Source organism: Elephas maximus, chromosome 19, assembly GCF_024166365.1.
Source record: "Elephas maximus indicus isolate mEleMax1 chromosome 19, mEleMax1 primary haplotype, whole genome shotgun sequence".
Taxonomy (NCBI): domain Eukaryota; kingdom Metazoa; phylum Chordata; class Mammalia; order Proboscidea; family Elephantidae; genus Elephas; species Elephas maximus.
The window spans coordinates 35002634-35021407 of NC_064837.1; the positions used below are offsets into that span (position 1 = coordinate 35002634).

The 18774-nt window shown below is 39.5% G+C and overlaps 1 protein-coding gene across 3 annotated transcripts in view; it reads left to right on the plus strand.

The window, feature by feature from the left end:
- The window catches only part of TRIM37 (tripartite motif containing 37), a 137621-nt gene that overhangs the window by 66114 nt on the left and 52733 nt on the right, over positions 1 to 18774 (plus strand). For 2 of the 3 annotated variants that reach the window (XM_049861205.1, XM_049861204.1), the window contains exons 18-19: positions 6046 to 6240; positions 14709 to 15017. In XM_049861205.1, the coding sequence (XP_049717162.1) occupies positions 6046 to 6240; positions 14709 to 15017 (504 nt within the window). The remainder of the gene's footprint in view (positions 1 to 6045; positions 6241 to 14708; positions 15018 to 18774) is intronic. The other variant, XM_049861206.1, reaches the window with a different exon arrangement.

Here is an 18774-nt window from a genome sequence, read left to right on the forward strand (position 1 = left end):
CAAAAATGGGCGGAAGAGCTAATTGGGAATGGGTGAGGAAAGGCTTCAGACAGGGAGTAGTGCTTGAACTTAACTCTTGAAAGGTGAGCTAAGAGTTCATTTGTTACCGAATCAGGGAAAAGATGAGGGATGAGAGAGCAACAGCTTTCCAGGCAGGTACAGCATTGTGCTTTTTGGGAATTTCAAATAATCGAGACTTTCTGTGGGAGTAATGTGAGACTGGTAGGCAGGAGGAAGATCAGGTAATGGAAAACCTTCTCTGCCAGGCTAAGGAGTTTGGACTTTATTTTGTAGATAGCATGAAACCGCTCTATTTTCAGAGAAACACAAATTATGATGTGTCTCAGTTTGGGTCTCTGCATTTATCCTACTTGGAATTTGTTGGACCTTAGATGTGTAGATTACTTTGTTCCCATCAGATTTGGGAAATTTTCACCCATTGTTTTTTCATATATCACTTCTGCTTCTCTCCTCTCTTTCTGACTCCCATTATGTGTATGTTGATAGGCTCGATGGTGTTGCACAGGTCTCTGAGGCTCATTCATTTTTCTTCTTTTTGGGGGGGAAATACCAAATTAAAACCACAGTACCACAGCATATGCACCACAATTGTTGACATCTTAAAACTGACAATACTAAATGTTGAAAGCATGTGGAGAAATGGAAACTCGCATACCCTGCTCGTGGGATTGTAAATTGATACCACTTCTTTGGAAAACTGTTGGACAGTATCTTCTAAAGCTGCACATACACATACCTATGACTCCTCCAGTTCCAGTATTTGCCAGAAGATTTGTACAAGAATATTCAGAGCAGCGTCATTCTTTTTTAGTGTTATTTATTTATTTAAAGAAAAACAAATTTAATGTGTAACAGAATAAAGGATGTGAAAAGTAGAGTAGACTGGAAAAGAGATCTGGGGCAGACTGCAAAGGGCCTTGGCAGTCTTGCTGATGCGTGCAGGCACGCGGGTACAGTGAGCTCCTGTGGATCAGTGTGACATTTTAGCAGCAAGATTAATCTGGCTTGGCACAAGAAGAGAGGAGGTTGTCCTAAATTTATTTTGTTTCCTTATGAGATATTTTACGTTTATTTCCTTGTGAATTTTAAGAGCAAATACCTGCTTATAATATCAGTGGCTTTTTTTTTTTTTTAAACTGAGGTGAAATTCAGATAACATAGAATCAGCTGCTTTAAAGCAAATGATTCAGGACATTTAGCGCATTCACAGTTGTGCGACCGCTGCCTCTCTCTAGTTCCAGGGCGTTTTCGTCACCCCAGAAGGAAACCCTGTGCCTGTCACATAGTTGCCGTCCATTCCTTCCTTCCGCTAACCCTGGCAAGTGCCACAATTTTGAGGTGAAGTGAAGGGTAGTTTTCTGCTTTTTAATAGAAACTGAAGTGATTACAGAAGTTGGGAAGAGAAGTTGGCAGTGGAATGATAATGCTTCGAAGAGGTAGGAGAAGAGGGTAAATAAGGATATAAATATGAATGAAAAATAAGTTATTAATTGGTCTTAAGCTTCTGAATAATGAAATTTTTCTTATAAGGTATTTCCTACTGATTATCTTTGAAACACTCAAGCATAGTCAGTCTGATTATTTGATATTACCGACTCTAAGATATTACTGCATGTAACAACTTAAAAAAAATTTTTTTTGGCCATTTTTTTTAAATTGTGGTAAAATGTGTATAACAAAAAATTTACCAGTTCAACAATTTTTACTTATGACATCGATTACATCGATGAGGTTGGGCAGCCATCAACACTATCCTTTTTCAAATTATTCCACTACCATTAACGGACATGCAGCGTCCTGAAGCAATGACTTCCACTTTTCCCCTCTTTGCCACTTCTCATAATTGCTATAAGCTTTGGTCTCTATACATTTGCCTATTGCACATAATCATACAGTATTCTTTTGTGACTGACTTATTTCACGCAGCATAATGTTTTCAAAGTTTATTTGTGTTGTAGCATGTATCAGGACTTCATTTCTCTTTTTGATTAGTAATATTCCATTGTATGTATATACCACATTTTGTTTATCCACTCATATGTTGATGGACATTAAAGGCTGTTTCTACCTTGTGGCTGTTGTGAATAATGCTGGACAGAACATAGGTATACAGGTTTTTGTTTATGCTCCTGGTTTCACTTCTGGGTATATACTTGGTATTGGGGTTGCTGGGTCATGTGATAGTCTCTGTTTAACTTTTGAGGAATTGCCAAAGTATTTACGACAGTTCATTCCCTTCATAGATGAGTGAGGGTTCCAATTTCTTCACCTCCTCGCCAACACCTGTTGTTTTCTTGTGTTTTGGGTTTTTGTTTTGCTTTGTTTTTGTTTTTTATCATAATCATTCCGGTTGGAATGAGGTAGTATCTCATCGTGGTTTTAATTTGCAGCTCCTTCATGACTAATGATGTTGAGCACCTTTTTATGTGCTTGTTGACCATTTGTGTATCTTTATGGTGAAATGAAATGTTGTGTTTCTTTAAAATATTTTTAAGTGGCCTTATTGAAGGAGATCAATTTTAACCAACATCTTGCGTACCTAATGTTTACTAGGCACTGTACTAGGCACTAGAGAAAAAGATTTTGTCCTTGGCTTAAGGAGCTCAGTCTAACAGGTGGTGTAGACATCTGTTCTCACCGGTCTATCATATACATACGTCATTAACAAGTTCAGTCTGAGACTGACACCCTTAACCAGTTTGTTTTTTTCTTTTAAGTATACTGGTTGTTGTTAGGTGCCATTGAGTCGGTTCCGACTCATAGCGACCCTATGCACAACAGAACGAAACACTGCCTGGTCCTGCGCCATCCTTACAGTCGTTGTTATGCTTGAGCTTATTGTTGCAGCCACTGTGTCAATCCACCTTGTTGAGGGTCTTCCTCTTTTCCGCTGACCCTGTTCTCTGCCAAGCATGATGTCCTTCTCCAGGGACTGATCCCTCCTGACAACATGTCCAAAGTGTGTAAGACGCAGTCTCACCATCCTTGCTTCTAAGGAGCATTCTGGTTGTACTTCTTCTAAGACAGATTTGTTCGTTCTTTTTGCAGTCCATGGTATATTCAATATTCTTCGCCAGCACCACAATTCAAAGGCATCAACTCTTCTTCGGTCTTACTTATTCATTGTCCAGCTTTTACATGCATATGATGCGATTGAAAATACCATGGGTTGGGTCAGGCGCACCTTAGTCTTCAAGGTGACATCTTTGCTCTTCAACACTTTGAAGAGGTCCTTTGCAGCAGATTTGCCCAATGCAATGCGTCTTTTGATTTCTTGAGTGCTGCTTCCATGGGTGTTGATTGTGGATCCAAGTAAAATGAAATCCTTGACAACTTCAATCTTTTCTCCATTTATCATAATGTTGCTCATCGGTCCAGTTGTGAGGATTTTTGTTTTCTTTATGATGAGGTGTAATCCGTACTGAAGGCTGTGGTCTTTCATCTTCATTAATAAGTGCTTCAAGTCCTCTTACTTCCAGCAAGGAAGGTTGTGTCAGTTGCATAGCGTAGGTTGTTAATGAACCTTCCTCCAATCTTGATGCCCCGTTCTTCATATAGTCCAGCTTCTCGTATTATTTGTTCAGCATACAGATTAAATAGGTATGGTAAAAGAATACGACCCTGACGCACACCTTTTCCTGAGTTTAAATCAATCGGTATCCCGTTGTTCTGTCTGAACAACTGCCTCTTGATCCATGTAAACGTTCCTCATGAGCACAATTAAGTGTTCTGGAATTCCCATTCTTCACAGTGTTATCCATAGTTTGTTATGATCCATACAGTCAAATGGTTTTGCATAATCAATAAAACACAGGTAAACATCCTTCTGGTATTCTGTGCTTTCAGGCAGGATCCATCTGACATCAGCAATGATATCCCTGGTGCCACGTCCTCTTCTGAAACCAGCCTGAATTTCTGGCAGTTCCCTGTCAATATACTGCTGCAGCTGTTTTTGAATGATCTTCCGCAAAATTTTGCTTGCGTGTGTTATTAATGATATTGTTCTATAATTTCCACATTCGGTTGGATCACCTTTCTTGGGAATACGTGTAAATATGGATCTCTTCCAATCAGTTGGCCAGGAAGCTGTCTTCCATATTTCTTGGCATAGACGAGTGAGCACCTCCAGCGCTGCATCTGTTTGTTGAAACATCTCAATTGATACTCCATCAATTCCTGGAGCCTTGTTTTTTGCCAATGCCTTCAGAGCAGCTTGGACTTCTTCCTTCAGTACCATCAGTTCCTGATCATATGCCACCTCTTGTAATGGTTGAATATCGACTAATTCTTTTTGGTGTAATGACTCTGTGTGTTCCTTCCATCTTCTCTTGATGCTTCCTGCATCATTTAATATTTTCCCCATGGAATCCTTCACTATTGCAACTCGAGGCTTGATTTTTTTCTTTAGTTCTTTCAGCTTGAGAAACGCCGAGCGTGTTCTTCCCTTTTGGTTTTCCATCTCCAGCTCTTTGCACATGTCATTATAATACTTTATTTTGTCTCCTCAAGAGGCCCTTTGAAATCTTCTGTTCAGTTCTTTTACTTCATCAGTTCTCCCTTTTGCTTTAGCTGCTCGACGCTCAAGAGCAAGTTTCAGAGTCTCCTGTGACATCCACCTTGGTCTTTTCTTTCTTTCCTGTCTTTTCAGTGACTTCTTGCTTTCTTCATGGATGATGTCCTTGATGTCATTCCACAGCTTGTCTGGTCTTTGGTCACTAGTGTTCAATGTGTCAAATCTATTCTTGAGATGGTCTCTAAATTCAGGTGGGATATATTCAAGGTCATATTTTGGCTCTCGCGGACTTGCTCTGATTTTCTTCAGTTTCGGCTTGAACTTGCATGTGAGCAATTGGTGGTCTGTTCCACAGTCGGCCCCGGCCTTGTTCTGACTGATGATATTGAGCTTTTCCATCATCTCTTTCCACAGATGTAATCCATTTGATTTCTGTGTGTTCCACCTGTCGAGGTCCATGTGTACAGTCGCCGTTTATGTTGGTGAAAGAAGGTATTTGCAATGAAGAAGTCATTGGTCTTGCAAAATTCTATCATTCACTCTCCGGCATTGTTTCTATCTCCAAGGCCATATTTTCCAACTACTGATCCTTATTCTTTGTTTCCAACTTTCGCATTCCAATCTCCAGTAATTATCAATGCATCTTGATTGCATGTTCGATCAATTTCAGACTGCAGCAGCTGATAAAAATCTTCTACTTCTTCATCTTTGGCCCTAGTGGTTGGTGCGTAAATTTTAATAATAGTCGCGTTAACTGGTCTTCACTGTAGGCATATGGATATTCTATCACCGACAGCTTTGTACTTCAGGATAGATCTTGAAACGTTCTTTTTGGCGATGAACGCAACACCATTCCTCTTTGAGTTGTCATTTCCAGCATAGTAGGCTGTATAATTATCTGATTCAAAATGGCCAATACCAGTCCATTTCAGGTCACTAATACCTAGGATATCGATGTTTATGTGTTCCATTTCATTTTTGACGATTTCCAATTTTCCTAGATTCATACTTTGTACATTCCAGGTTCCGATTATTAATGGATGTTTGCAGCTGTTTCTTCTCATTTTGAGTCATGCCACATCAGCAAATGAAGGTCCCGAAAGCTTTACTCCATCCACATCATTAAGGTTGACTCTATTTTGAGGAGGCAGCTCTTCCCCAGTCATCTTTTGAGTGCCTTCCAACCTGGGGGGCTCATCTTCCACCACTATTATCAGACAGTGTTCTGCTGCTATTCATAAGGTTTTCACGGGCTAATACTTTTCAGAAGTAGACTGCCAGATCCTTCTTCCTAGTCTGTCTTAGTCTGGAACCTCAGCTGAAACCTGTCCTCCATGGGTGACCCTGCTGGTATCTGAATACCAGTGGCATAGCTTCCAGCATCACAGCAACACACAAGCCCCCACAGTACGACAAACTGACAGACACGTGGGGGTTATGTGGTTTAAGTATACTTAAATTTGTGCAAATATATAGCATATGCATTTTCTATGTTTGTGTTTCTTTTGCAGGTAGTAGTCATGGCTACATGGGCGCTGGTAGTAGAATGTCAAGAAGAGCTCATCTGTGCTCTGCCGCTACCAGTAGTTTATTAGACATTGATCCCTTGATTTTAATACATTTGTTGGACCTTAAGGACCGGAGCAGTATGGAAAACTTGTGGGGCTTACAGCCTCGCCCACCTGCTTCACTTTTGCAGCCCACAGGTAAAATAATAATAATTTCGCTTTTTTTCGGTGTGTCTCTAAAAGAGCTCTTGAATTTTAATATAAATGTTAAATATTGGAACATGGTATATTTCTGTAGCAGATTGATTTTTTATTTTCTATTAACCTGTATGTCATAGAAATGACATTTATATTAACCGTATTCATTTTTGTTGTTATTGTTCAAAGGTCTTTTGTGTAAACCGAAGTAAAAATGCCTGTAAGAAGGTTTTTCATACGATTTTCCATTTAGATCAAGTCTACTGGGCAGTTTGATTCATATGAAGTATACTTATCCTCTTTGTGAATGGGCTTAGATTAGTGTTTTCTGGCCTCATGATTCCCTGGCTTCCTGCTGGAACTGTATCTAAATTGAACATAGAAAAAGATAGTTTTCTCATGCTTTAATGCTCGGTATCCTAAAACTGTATCCCAGTGGGCAGAAGTGTTTCGTGTGCAAAGTTTCCTGGTTAAAGTGAAAATGTTTGTATTACTTGTAATGAGATGGTTTGTGTTGTTGAACTTGAGCTTTTGGGAACTCTCCAAGGTGTAGTCACTTTGGATAGCTAAGGATTTACCTTTAAAACCTACGTTTTAAAACCCATTTTTGCTGGAAAACTTTCCAAAATATAACAGGTACTTTCCTACTTAATCGGTAGTATTATATACATCAAATAAATGATTTAGAACAGTGATTTTGCAGCTTCTTTAAATCAGCAGAACTCATTTTTCGAACAATGTCTCAGCCAGCATAGAAAACAGAAGTAGAGCTACTCTAGGGGGAGGAGGACTCAGAGCCTAGTTCTTCTAGGTCTCTTGCTTCTTAAGGAATGCTTCCTGAAAGTCTGGGGCTTTTCAGTTTTAAGGGCTGTCTCCAGCCAGGTTATAAAACAGTTGCTTCTTATCTATGGTGCAAGTATAATTTGTAAATACTTGTGCTTCTGTAGCAAGTATCACATTATATGATTTTACTTTTTTTTTCTGGTACATTTTTATTGTAGAAATCTTGGAAAGTATAAAGATTTATAAGAAAGAAAATAAAAATAACACTTTGTGCTAATGATCAACAAAGAAATACCCCTCCACACATATACATTTAAGTGATAGTAACCAGTGTTGTTGGCAAAGGCCTGGTGAAACAGACAAGTTCTGGTTCTGTACGTAGACATGTAAAGTGGTATAACCTTTTTGAAGGACAGTTTCATAGTAAACTTAAAATATCCCTACCCTTTAAACAAATGGTGCAGTGGTTAAATGCTCGGCATCTAACTGAAAGGTTGGCAGTTCAAACCTGCCAGCTACTGTACAGGATAAAGACATGGCATTTTGCTTCTATAAAGGTTACAGCCTTGGAAATCCTATGGGGTAGTTCTGTTCTGTCCTACAGGGTTGGTATGAGTCAGAATTGACTCAGCATTGACAGGTTTGGTCGGGTTTTAGTATCCTGTAAATAAGTAATTTTACTTCTGTCCTTTAAACCAGTAATTTCATTGTTCAGTTTTCATTAAAAGATTTTTGAAAATATACCACAGTAAAGTTATGGTGAAATAAATTACTGTTGGTGATACAATGGCATATTTTACAGAGAAGTTAAATCATGTTTTTGGAATAGATTTAAATGTCATTGGAAAAAAGAATGTAAACTATGTGTAGAGAGTAAGAGCAATAGTTCTCTAAAAACTTAGTTTTCCATAAAATGGATAATATAATGAGATGACCTCAGCTTCAAATCCAGGTAACATGCTGATGAAGATATAAGAAGTAGGGGAGATGGGAGAAAGGAACAGAAAGAAGTCTTGCATTTAAACATCTGAGTTTGACATACAAGTGTTATAGCAAAGTAGGGATGCCTAATAGACAGCTCTGAAATTAAGCTAAAAATTAAGAACTGGACTTCAGGCAGTTATTTTCCTAGAAGTGGTATTGGATAGTTAAAACTAAGGGAGTGAGATTTTGTAAGAGACTTTTGAGAAATTGAAGAAGGAAGGAAAAAAAGAGGGCCAGGGATATAATCCATAATCCGTGTAAACATCTGTTTTTACTGGCTGTGAGGAAGATGAGCCAGGTAAACAGCCTTCAGAAAGGAGAAAAACCAGGAGAACAGAGTCGTGGAAGCCAGATGAGGGTAACCTATCTGAGGGGTTGTTAACAAAAGCTAATGTTGTGGAAAGACTCAGTTTTCTTCTTTTTAAGATGTTTGCTTGAATTTTGATGTTTATTTTAGTTCTTCATGTATTCTTTCCTTCAACATGTATTTATTAAACACTTGCTTTCTTAGGCTGGGTTCTTTACAGCACCAAAACCAGTGAAGCGTATATATAATAAATGTATATATAGAAAGATTTATCTCAAGAAAATGGCTCACGCAGTTGTGGAGACTGGCAAGTCCCAAACCCATGAGTCAGGTGTCAGGCTAGAGGCTTCTCCTGACTCACATGGTAGCAGGGGCTGATGAAACCAAAATCGGCAGGTCAGATGGCAGGCTGCTGGCTTACGGGGCTGCAAGAGGTAGTGAATCCCAAAATCTGCAGGTCAGGCAACAGGCTGGTAAGCTCAAGTCCCAAGAACCAGAAGTCAGAGGTTGACGAGTCAGACGCAGTATGAAGAGTGAGCTTTGCCAGAACACCCATAGATATAGGATGCAGGGCATACCCCCAAGAAAATTCCCCTTTCAACTGATTGGCTGTTCATATCAGATCACAAAATGGAGGATGATTACATAATATCTGCCAAACCACTGAGAATCATGGGCCAAGTTGACATAACCATCACGCCTGCTATGTGTCAGACTCATCGCAAGCCCATGTTCTTAACGACTATACTGTAAAATGCATCAGGGAATGAAGGCAGGTAACCTAGCTGAACTAGATTTTAAAGTGCACGTAGTAGTAAATAGAACTAGAAGTTGGGACCATTTTGTGAAGAATTTGTTCATAGTAGGCAGTGGGGGACCACTGCTTTATTTCAGAAGTGGTTTGATTCAAACTGTATTTTAGAAAGCTGACAATGCTAAGAAAAACATCAGAAATGGAAGCTTAGCCAGGGGATTGTTGTAGGAGTTTATTTCAGTGGTTCCTAGTATAAGAGTGCAGATTCATATATATCTGTGTATTTCCTCAGTCATCATATACTTAAAAATACAACTATCATGTGTAGCTGGGGTGTAGAGTGTTTAGAATTTTTTGACATTAAGAGTTCTACTCAGCTTCCACAGGACACATAATGTAGGCAATATACACTTACAGGGTGGCAGTAGTAGTATTTAGGACCTCTTGGAGTTAGGGTTTATAGGACTTGGCAACCAATCAAAATGTGGTTAAGAGGACTCTGAAGAAACTTAGGTGGGTAGGAGAAGGGTGGCAGCCTTGACAGACACAAGTGCAGAGGAGAAGCTGCAGAGAACTGTCATTTTTTTTTTTAATATTGGTAAATATTTATTAATTTATATTGTACTTTAGATGAAGGTTTACAGAACAAACTAGTTTCTCATTAAACAGTTGGTACACATTGTTTTATGACATTGATTAACAACCCCACAACATGTCAGCACTCTCCCTTCTCAACCTTGCGTTCCCTATTACCAGCTTTCCTGCCCCCTCTTGCCATCTAATCCTTGCCCCTGGGTTGGTGTGCCCCTTTAGACTCATTTTGACTTATGGGCCTGTCCAGTCTTTGGCTGAGGAGTGAACCTCAGGAGTGACTTCATCACTGAGCTGAAACGGTGTCTTGGGGCCATACTTTCAGTGTTTCTCCAGTCTCTGTTAGGGCAGCAAGCCTGGTTTTTCTTTTTGAGTTATAGTTTTGTTCTACATTTTTCTCCAGCTGTATCTGGGACCTCCTATTGTGATCCCTGTCAGAGCAGCCAGTGGTGATAGCCAGGCACCGTCTAGTTCTACTGGACTCAGTCTGGTTGAGGCCATGGTAGATGTGGTCCATTAGTCCTTTGGACTAATTTTTTCCTTATATCTTTAGTTTTCTTCATTCTCCCTTGCTTCCGAAGGGGTGGAACCAGTGGAGTATCCTAGCTGGCCGCGCTCATAGTCTTTTAAGACCCCAGATGCTACTCACAAAAGTAGAATGTAGAATATTTTCTTTATAAACTATGTTATGCCAGTTGAGCTAGATATTTCCTGAGACCATGGTCCCCACAGCCCTCAGCCCAGCATTTCGATCCGTCAGGGAGTTTGGATGTGCCTATGGAGCTTCCATGACCTTGCCTTGTACAAGTTGTATTGGCTGGCTTCCCCAGTATTGTGTACTTGTCTTAGCCTTCACTAAAGTTACCACTTATCTATTGTCTATTTAGTGTTTTTCCATCCCCACCCCCACCTCCCTTGTAACCATCAAAGATTGTTTCTTGTGTGTAAACATTTTCATGAATTTTTACAGTAGTGGTCTCATACAGGATTTGTCCCTTTGTGATTGACTTATTTCACTCAGCATAATGCCCTCCACGTTTATCCATGTTATGAGATGCTTCACAGATTCATTGTTGTTCTTTATCACTTCATAATACTCCATTTTGTGTATATACCACAGATTGTTTATCCATTCATCTTTTGATAGGCATCTAGGTTGTTTCCAACTTTTTGCTATCGTGAGCAATGCTGCAGTGTACGTGGGTGTGCATATGTCTATTCGTGTGTTGACTGTTATTTCTCTAGGCTATATTCCTAGGAGTGGGATTGCTGGATCATATTGTATTTCTCTTTCTAACTTTCTAAGGAAGTGCCATATCGTTTTCCAAACTGGTTGTATCACTTTGCACACCCACCACCAGTGAATAAAAGTTCCGATCTTCCTGCAGCCTCTCCAACATTTGTTATTTCCTGTTTTTTTTTTTTTTTTTAATTTGTGCCAGTAATGCAGGGGTAATATGGTACCTCGTTGTGGTTTTAATTTGCATTTCTCTAATGGCTAGAGATCACGAGCATTTCCTCGTGTCTCTTGGCTGCTTGAATGTCATTGGTGAACTGTGTGTTCCTTTGCCCATTTTTTAATTGGATTATTTGTCTTTCTGTTACAGACGTGTTGGGTTTGCTTGCAGATTTTAGAGAATAGACCTTTGTCTGATTTGTAATAGTCAAAATTTTTTCCCAGTCTGTAGGTTCTCTTTTTACTCTTTTGGTGAAGTCTTTTGATGAGCGTAAGTGTTTAATTTTTAGAAGATCCTGGTTATCTAGCATCTGGAGTTTGTGTGCTGTTGGTTGTGGTTTGTATCCTGTTAACGTCATGTATTAGGGCTTCTAGCGTTGATCATATTTTTTCTTCTATGAATTTTGTAATTTTTGGCTTTATATTTAGGTCTTTGATCCATTTTGAATTAGTTTTTGTATATGGTAGAATTGTCATTCTTGAAGGCCATAGCTGAATGATGTGAGTGATAGAAGTGTTACAGATTAGACCCAATTCTCGTTAACCAGGTAACTTAGCAACTTTAGAAGGCCTCTCACTTTCAGTGCAGTATGGTTAAATGGTCAGGTTCTCCTGGTATAAAATCCCATAGCTCCTTACGTTTTCCTGTCTTTGCACTTATCACATGCTATTGAAATGAATTAATTTTCATTTTTCCCAACTGGATTGTGAGCTTTATGGTGCAAAGACTGTCTTGCTCACTGTTGTCTCTGCAATGCCCAGCACAGTGCCTAGCATTTAGAAGGGGCTCAGTAAATATTTATTGCCTGATTATCAGATCAAGGAGATTTGCTTATTTGGTTGTTAAAACCTTTTTGTATTCTCTCTCATTTTGGATTTTGACTTTTTAAAAAAAAATTATTCTTGCCTGTTCCTGGTAGTAAAACTGTACCATGTGGGTTAATACAGATTTTTATATTTAAGTCCATGTAGATGTGGGATGGGAGGTGGGGGCCCCAAAGATTTTGTTCAGCTAAGACTTTGAGTATTTTATGCCATAAGCTGTGTTCAGCCTGGAATACTAGTACCAGTGAGATCTGATGTCCACCTTCAGGTTGCTCATGATCTACATATCCATCTTCCCTGTGTACTGTGGTAAGTGCTGCCATAGAAGTGTACTCTCTGTACTGTACGAATTTAGATAAGGAAAATGGACTTGGGAGAGGGCAGTTGACATTTCCACAGAAGAGGGGACATGTCAGGTTACGTATGATGAGTCTGGCTTTGCAGAGACAGCAAAGGGAACAGGACGTGTGAAAAGCATGGAAGTGAGACAGAGTGTGGCTGGTGTACAGAAAGAAAAAAGCTACAAGTAATTCCAGAAGATTGGGGAACATTTGCAGTGGAGGTAGAAGATCAAGCTTCCAAGAGATTGGGAGATAAGGAAGATAATGTAGGGCCTTCTGTACTGTGCCAGGTACTTTGCTAAATGCTGTAGAACACCACATGAGGATTCTAAGCAGGGAAGTAATGGTGACCTGATTTGGGTTTTAGAACATGACTGTGGCAGCATGGTGGACAATGGGTTGGATGGGAACTATATCAATGAGTAATAATAGCAGCATCTTATATTTGCATGGTACCTAGTATTCTGCAGAGTGCTTTTACAAACATTGAATCTTCTCAGCTTCACAACAACCATGTTATGTATAAATTATTTTCTTCATTTTACAAATAAATTAACTCAGAAGTTAAAGGATGTATAGGAAGTTTGAGGCTAAACAGGTCTATGACTAAACCCTGGGTTTCTTAAATCTCTGGTCATGTTCTGTTAGGACTGTTAAATGCTGTTCATGGTTGGTGTGGGTTAAATATTCAAGGCACCTGTCATACATATTAAGAAGTCTGGAGGTAGGTGATTCCAGGTTTTTCAGGTCCTTGAAGGCAGAGCAATGGATGGGTCTCCCTGTCATTCTCTCATGGCAATAAGATAGCTGCCACAGCTCCAGGCATCATGAATTCACAGGATTGTATCCCTAGCAGGAAGAAAAAGACTGGAGAGAAAAGAGACCTGCCTGCAACTCTGAAGGGCAAAGTTGTTAATATTAAGGTCACTGACCATGAAGGCAGATTCCTAGCTTTGAATTCAAGCTCCCCTACTTGTTAGCTGTGTTACCTTGAGTATGTTACATAACCTTTCTGTGTCTTAGTTTCCTTATTTGTAAAATGAATATAATAATCATATTTACCCGATAGGGTTGATATGGAAACCCTGGTGGCGTAGTGGTTAAGTGCTACGGCTGCTAACCAAAGGGTCAGCAGTTCAAATCCACCAGGCGCTCCTTGGAAACTCTATGGGGGCAATTCTACTCTGTCCTATAGGGTTGCTATGAGTCAGAATCGACTCAATGGCACTGGGTTTTGTTTTTTTGTTTTGGAGGGTTGATATGAGAGGATTCGTGACTTAATAGTTTTTAAGCTCTTTACAGGTGTTTGTTGAATAAATAAACATTATAACATTTTCCTATTCAAGGTAGAAAACCTGTCCCAAAAGTGCCCCAAGAGACTTTGGCTACAGCCGGCTCACCTGCCCACCCTACTCACTGTCAAAGAGGAATGGGCTTAGACCAGCCATAGACCACATCCCTTGGGACTGAAGGAAGGACCCAACCTCTCTGAGTGCATTACTGCCCACCTAATACCTGAGCACAATCTGGGCTCTTTAGGGAAGGTAGAAGTGGAAGGGCCATTGGGCAAACTGAAGTGTCTACCCTTTACTGTACATCCTCTCTATGGCAGAAGGTTGTTGCGTATCTAAGCAGGTTCAGCTCTCATTCCTGCCAGTAAAGGATTTGTTCATTATCTAGCTAGGGTGCCTCATAGTCTCCTGTTTTCTATTTTGCTTTAAGTCAGGCATAATTTTCTTTGATTTCCAAAATAACCTACCTCTTTTTCCCTTCCTGTAATAGAAGAGGAGCATGTGTTTTTCTTGCTTGTGCCTTGCTGCATCTGCTTTCTAAATTTGGGTAGAGGTAGAAGAAATTAAAAACAATTTCAACTGTTTTCTCTGGGAAAAGAGAAGAAGCTTACTTTAGTGGCTGCAAAGATTTAGTGACGGAATGTTTCTTTTATGATGTTTCATGGCATATGAACAGTGGGCAATAGTTCAGTAAGTCAACTTTTTGAAATTAGTCAGAATCACTTCAAAAAAATATAGCAGATTTAACTAAATGTTTAGCTTCTAGATTTTTTTTTATTTCTTGAATTATGAAAGTAATAAAAGCTCAATGTAAAAAACTTGAGAAAAGGCAAGAAGTGTAAAGAAGAAATATAAAGTATAAGGCAGTAGGGTAGCTTTTAATCTTTTAGGGTTAAATATGTAATTCAGATCTGAGTGGTTGATTATGCTGTTATCCAGTTTCTAACCTTGAATGAAGTTAGGATACTTGTGTCTCTTTATTTTCATTAATGGCATTTAATGCATGCTTTTATTGTTGATACCACCTCAAGCGCTTAGCTTATTTACACATCAAATCTGCACATATTCATGGTACAAAATGATCTCATGGATGTCAGAATCTAGATTAACATGACATGTCACTTTCTCTCTGAAGCATCATATTCTCGAAAAGATAAGGATCAAAGGAAGCAGCAGGCGATGTGGCGAGTTCCCTCTGATTTAAAGATGCTAAAAAGACTCAAAACTCAGATGGCTGAAGTTCGATGTATGAAAACTGATGTAAAGCATACACTTTCAGAAATAAAAAGCGGCAACGCTGCTTCTGGAGACATGCAGACAAACCTTTTTTCTGCTGACCAGGCAGCTCTAGCTGCATGTGGAACTGAAAACTCTGGGAGATTACAGGATTTGGGAATGGAGCTCCTGGCAAAGTCATCAGTTGCCAGTTGTTACATACGAAACTGTAAGTGAAAAAGTTTCTATTAGCATCATTTCTCCACATGCCATTTGGGAAGCTAGATCACTAGTTATTCTCAGAATAATAATATTTAAACATCTCTCTTCCACTGAATGAAGATGACAAATACCCACAGGCTTTTTTGCCACCTAAAACAGATTCTGCATATTTTCTACTATATAGCAGAAAGAGCTAACATTTTCTTTCTTTTTTTTAAATTGTGTTTTAGATGAAAGTTTACTGTGCAAATTAGTTTTTCTTTAAAAAATCTATGCACGAATTGTTTTTTGAAGTTGGTTGCAGTCTCCGCAATGTGTCAGCACTCACCCCCTTTCCCTTTCCACCCTGAGTTCTCTGTGCCCATCCGTCCAGTTTTCCTGTCCCTTCTTGCCGTCTCATGTTTGCTTTTGGGCAAGTGTTGCCCATTTGGTCTCGTATACTTGATTGAACTAAGAAGCACGTTCCTTATGTGTGTTAATGTTTGTTTTGCCGGCCTGTCTAATCTTTGGCTAAAAGGTGGACTTCCAGAGAGGCTGCAGTTCTGAGTTAGCAGGGTGTCCAGGAGCCATAGACTCAGGGTTCCTCCAGTCTCTGTCAGACCAGTAAGTCTGGCCTTTTTTTGTGCCTTTGGATTTTGTTCTACTTTTTTTTCCTCTGCCCAGGACCCTGTATTGTGATCTCTGTGGTAGCCGGGCATCATCTAGTTCTTCTGGGCAGAGCTAACGTTTCTTGATTGCTTACCTTGTGCCGGGTAATAAACAAGACAAACAAAACCTTTAACCTAATGAATCTTACATTCTCTTGGTGGGAATTAGACATTAAAACTTAAAAACAAGTAAAGATGATTTCAGTGGGTAATAAGTGCTATGAAGGAAAGAACAGTAGTGGAATGGGAAGATCAGGTGAGGAACATGCTGTTTTAGCTGGGGTAGTCAGAGAAAGTCTCCTTGAGGAGACATTTGAACCGAGATCTGAAGGACAAAAAAGTGGCAGCCACACAAAGTTCTAGGAGAAGCAGTGTTCCAGGTAAATAAAACAGAAAATCCAAAGTCACTGCAACAGGATTTGCTTCGCATGTTTGAAGGATCAGAGGAAAACCAGTATGGCCGAATATGCTGAACAAAGCAGAGAGGGGAGGGTAGCAGGAGATGAGGTCAGAGAGTTATACTACCTCTAGTTGGAGCCCTGGTGGCGTAATGGTTGAGTTCGGCTGCTAACCAAAAGGTTGGCAGTTCAAATCCACCAGTCACTCCTTGGAATACCTGTGAGGCAGTTCTGCTCTGTCCTGTAGGGTTGCTGTGAGTTAGAACTGACTCAGTGGATCTAACAACAGCAGTGTAGATCAGGTAGGTCTTTGTAACACCACAATTAGGAATTCGATTTTGGTTTTAGGAGGAAGTCCTTGGAGGATAAAAATCAATGGGGTGTTTACCCTTTACAAGGATTACTTTGTTGTGTCTAAATGAGTCTAAAAATGGATGAGAGTGGGAATTATCGGATCAGTAAGGAGCCTATTACCATAGCTTGTATGAAATATGGTGGTTTATTCTGGAATTAAAAACAGTCAGTTAATAAACTGGCTCATAGTTTAGCACACTGTCTTGACTGAGGTTCCCATCTGAACCAGAGAAGGTGACTGTGTGACTATTTTCTTATCCTCCCAAGGATGGTGCATAACTAGCACTATTCTAGAATAGATGCACAGGCAAGAAGTTAATCCATTATATACAATGGATACCTTAGAGCCAGTGAAGCTCATTTCTCACCTGCAACCCTGGTGAGAATGGCTGAATAGAGTTTGAGGGAAGAGAAGAACTAAGAATGATGTTTATGTGTTTGGTCTAAGCAACTTAGTAACTGATGGTGTCATTTACTAAGATGCAGAACAAATAAGGAAGAATCAGGTTGTGGAGTTGGGGAGAGATAGGAACAAGAAATCAGGAGTTCTTTTTTTTAAACATGTTAAGTTTGAGATGTCTGCTAGATATGTAGAAATGTCTCATAGACAGGTGAGTGGTACACAAGTCTGAAACGAAAAAACCAAACCAAACCTGCTGCTGTCATGTCAATTCCGACTCATAGCGACCCTGTAGGGCAGAGTAGAACTGCCCCATGGAATTTCCAAGGAGCTCCTGGCAGATTCAAACTGCTCACCTTTTGGTTAGTAGCTGAACTCAACCATTACGAACTTAACCACTACGCCACGAGGGTTTCCCTGAAATGAAAAGGAGAGGTCAAAGCTGGATATAAGTAGTTGAGAATAATAAACAACAGCATCAGATGTTGTTTAAAGCCAGGGCCTGAATAAGATCAAGTATAAAGGGAGTTTAAATGGAGAAGAGAAATTTTGGCTCTTGAGATGTAAACATTTAAATGTCTAGTAGGGAAGAGGAGGTCAGCAAAGGAAATGGAAAAGAGCCATCACTTAGGTAGAAAGAAAACTAGAAGAGGGTAATACTCTCACAAAGTGAAATGGTCACCTGAATTAAATACCATTGAGAAGTAACAAGACGAAGATGGGGTGGCCCATCTGAGAACCATTCCCATGAACGAGTGTAGCAGAACAGTGAATGAGATGAGACACTGGAGCAGGAGTGCACAGCTCCTTCAGGAAGTTTCACAGTGAAGGAAATGGTAACTGGAGGGGGCTGTAGAATTGTTTTGTGTGTATTGTTTTTTAAGAAGGACTCTACTGATGTTTGAATGCTGATGGTAATGATCCGGTAGATATGGATAAAACCAAAAAAGAAAAAAAAAAAACCAAACCCACTGTCATCAAGTTGATTCCAACTCATAGCAACCCTATAGGACAGAGTAGAACTGTCCCATAGAGTTTCCGAGGAGTGCCTGGTGGATTTGAACTGCCGACCTTTTGGTTAACAACCATAGCTCTTAACCCCTATGCCACTAGGGTTTCCAGAGATTGATAGGAGAGGGAATAATTACAAATTATGTAGAATTCTCATAAAATCAGTAAGAAAAGGAGACAGTTAAGTAGAAAAATGAATAAAGGTTATGAATTAGGCCAGTAGCAGAAGAAGAAATACAGGTGGACAATAAAACATGAAAATATACTAAACCTCACCTAGTGGTTTAGAAAATGGCAAGTTAAAACCAAAGGAAGTACTGCTTTTTGGATAGGCTTTTACGGAAACCCTTTGTTGTATATTTTACATATATTTCCACCTATTGTCACTTGTGTATTTTTTTTGGAGGGGGGGATTTTGTTTGTTTTTAACTAAACACAAAGTTTTAAATTTTTTATTTTAAACAGATCTGTTTATAGTGTTCATGGTTTCGGTCTCTTATGTTGTTATTTGGAAGGCCTTTTTCCATCCAAGATTATAAAAATAACCTTTATTGATATGAACAGGCACTTCACCAAAGAAGACATTCAGGTGGCTAACAGATACTTGAGTAAATGCTTGTGATCATTAGCTATTAGACTAATGCAAATCAAAACTATAATGAGATACCATCTCATCCCAACAAGGCTAGCAGTAATCCAAAAACAAAATAATAAATGTTGGAGAGGTTGTGGAAAGACTATAGAACACTTATATGCTGCTGGTGGGAATGAAAAATGGTACAGCCATGTTGGAAATCGATTCGGTGCTTGCTTAAAAAGCTAGAAATAGAACTACCATACAATCTAGCAGTCCCACTCCTTGGAGTATATCCTGTGGAAATAAGAGTCCTCGCGTGAATAGATATATGCACAACCATGTTCGTGGCAGCAGTGTTTACAATAGCAAAAAGATGG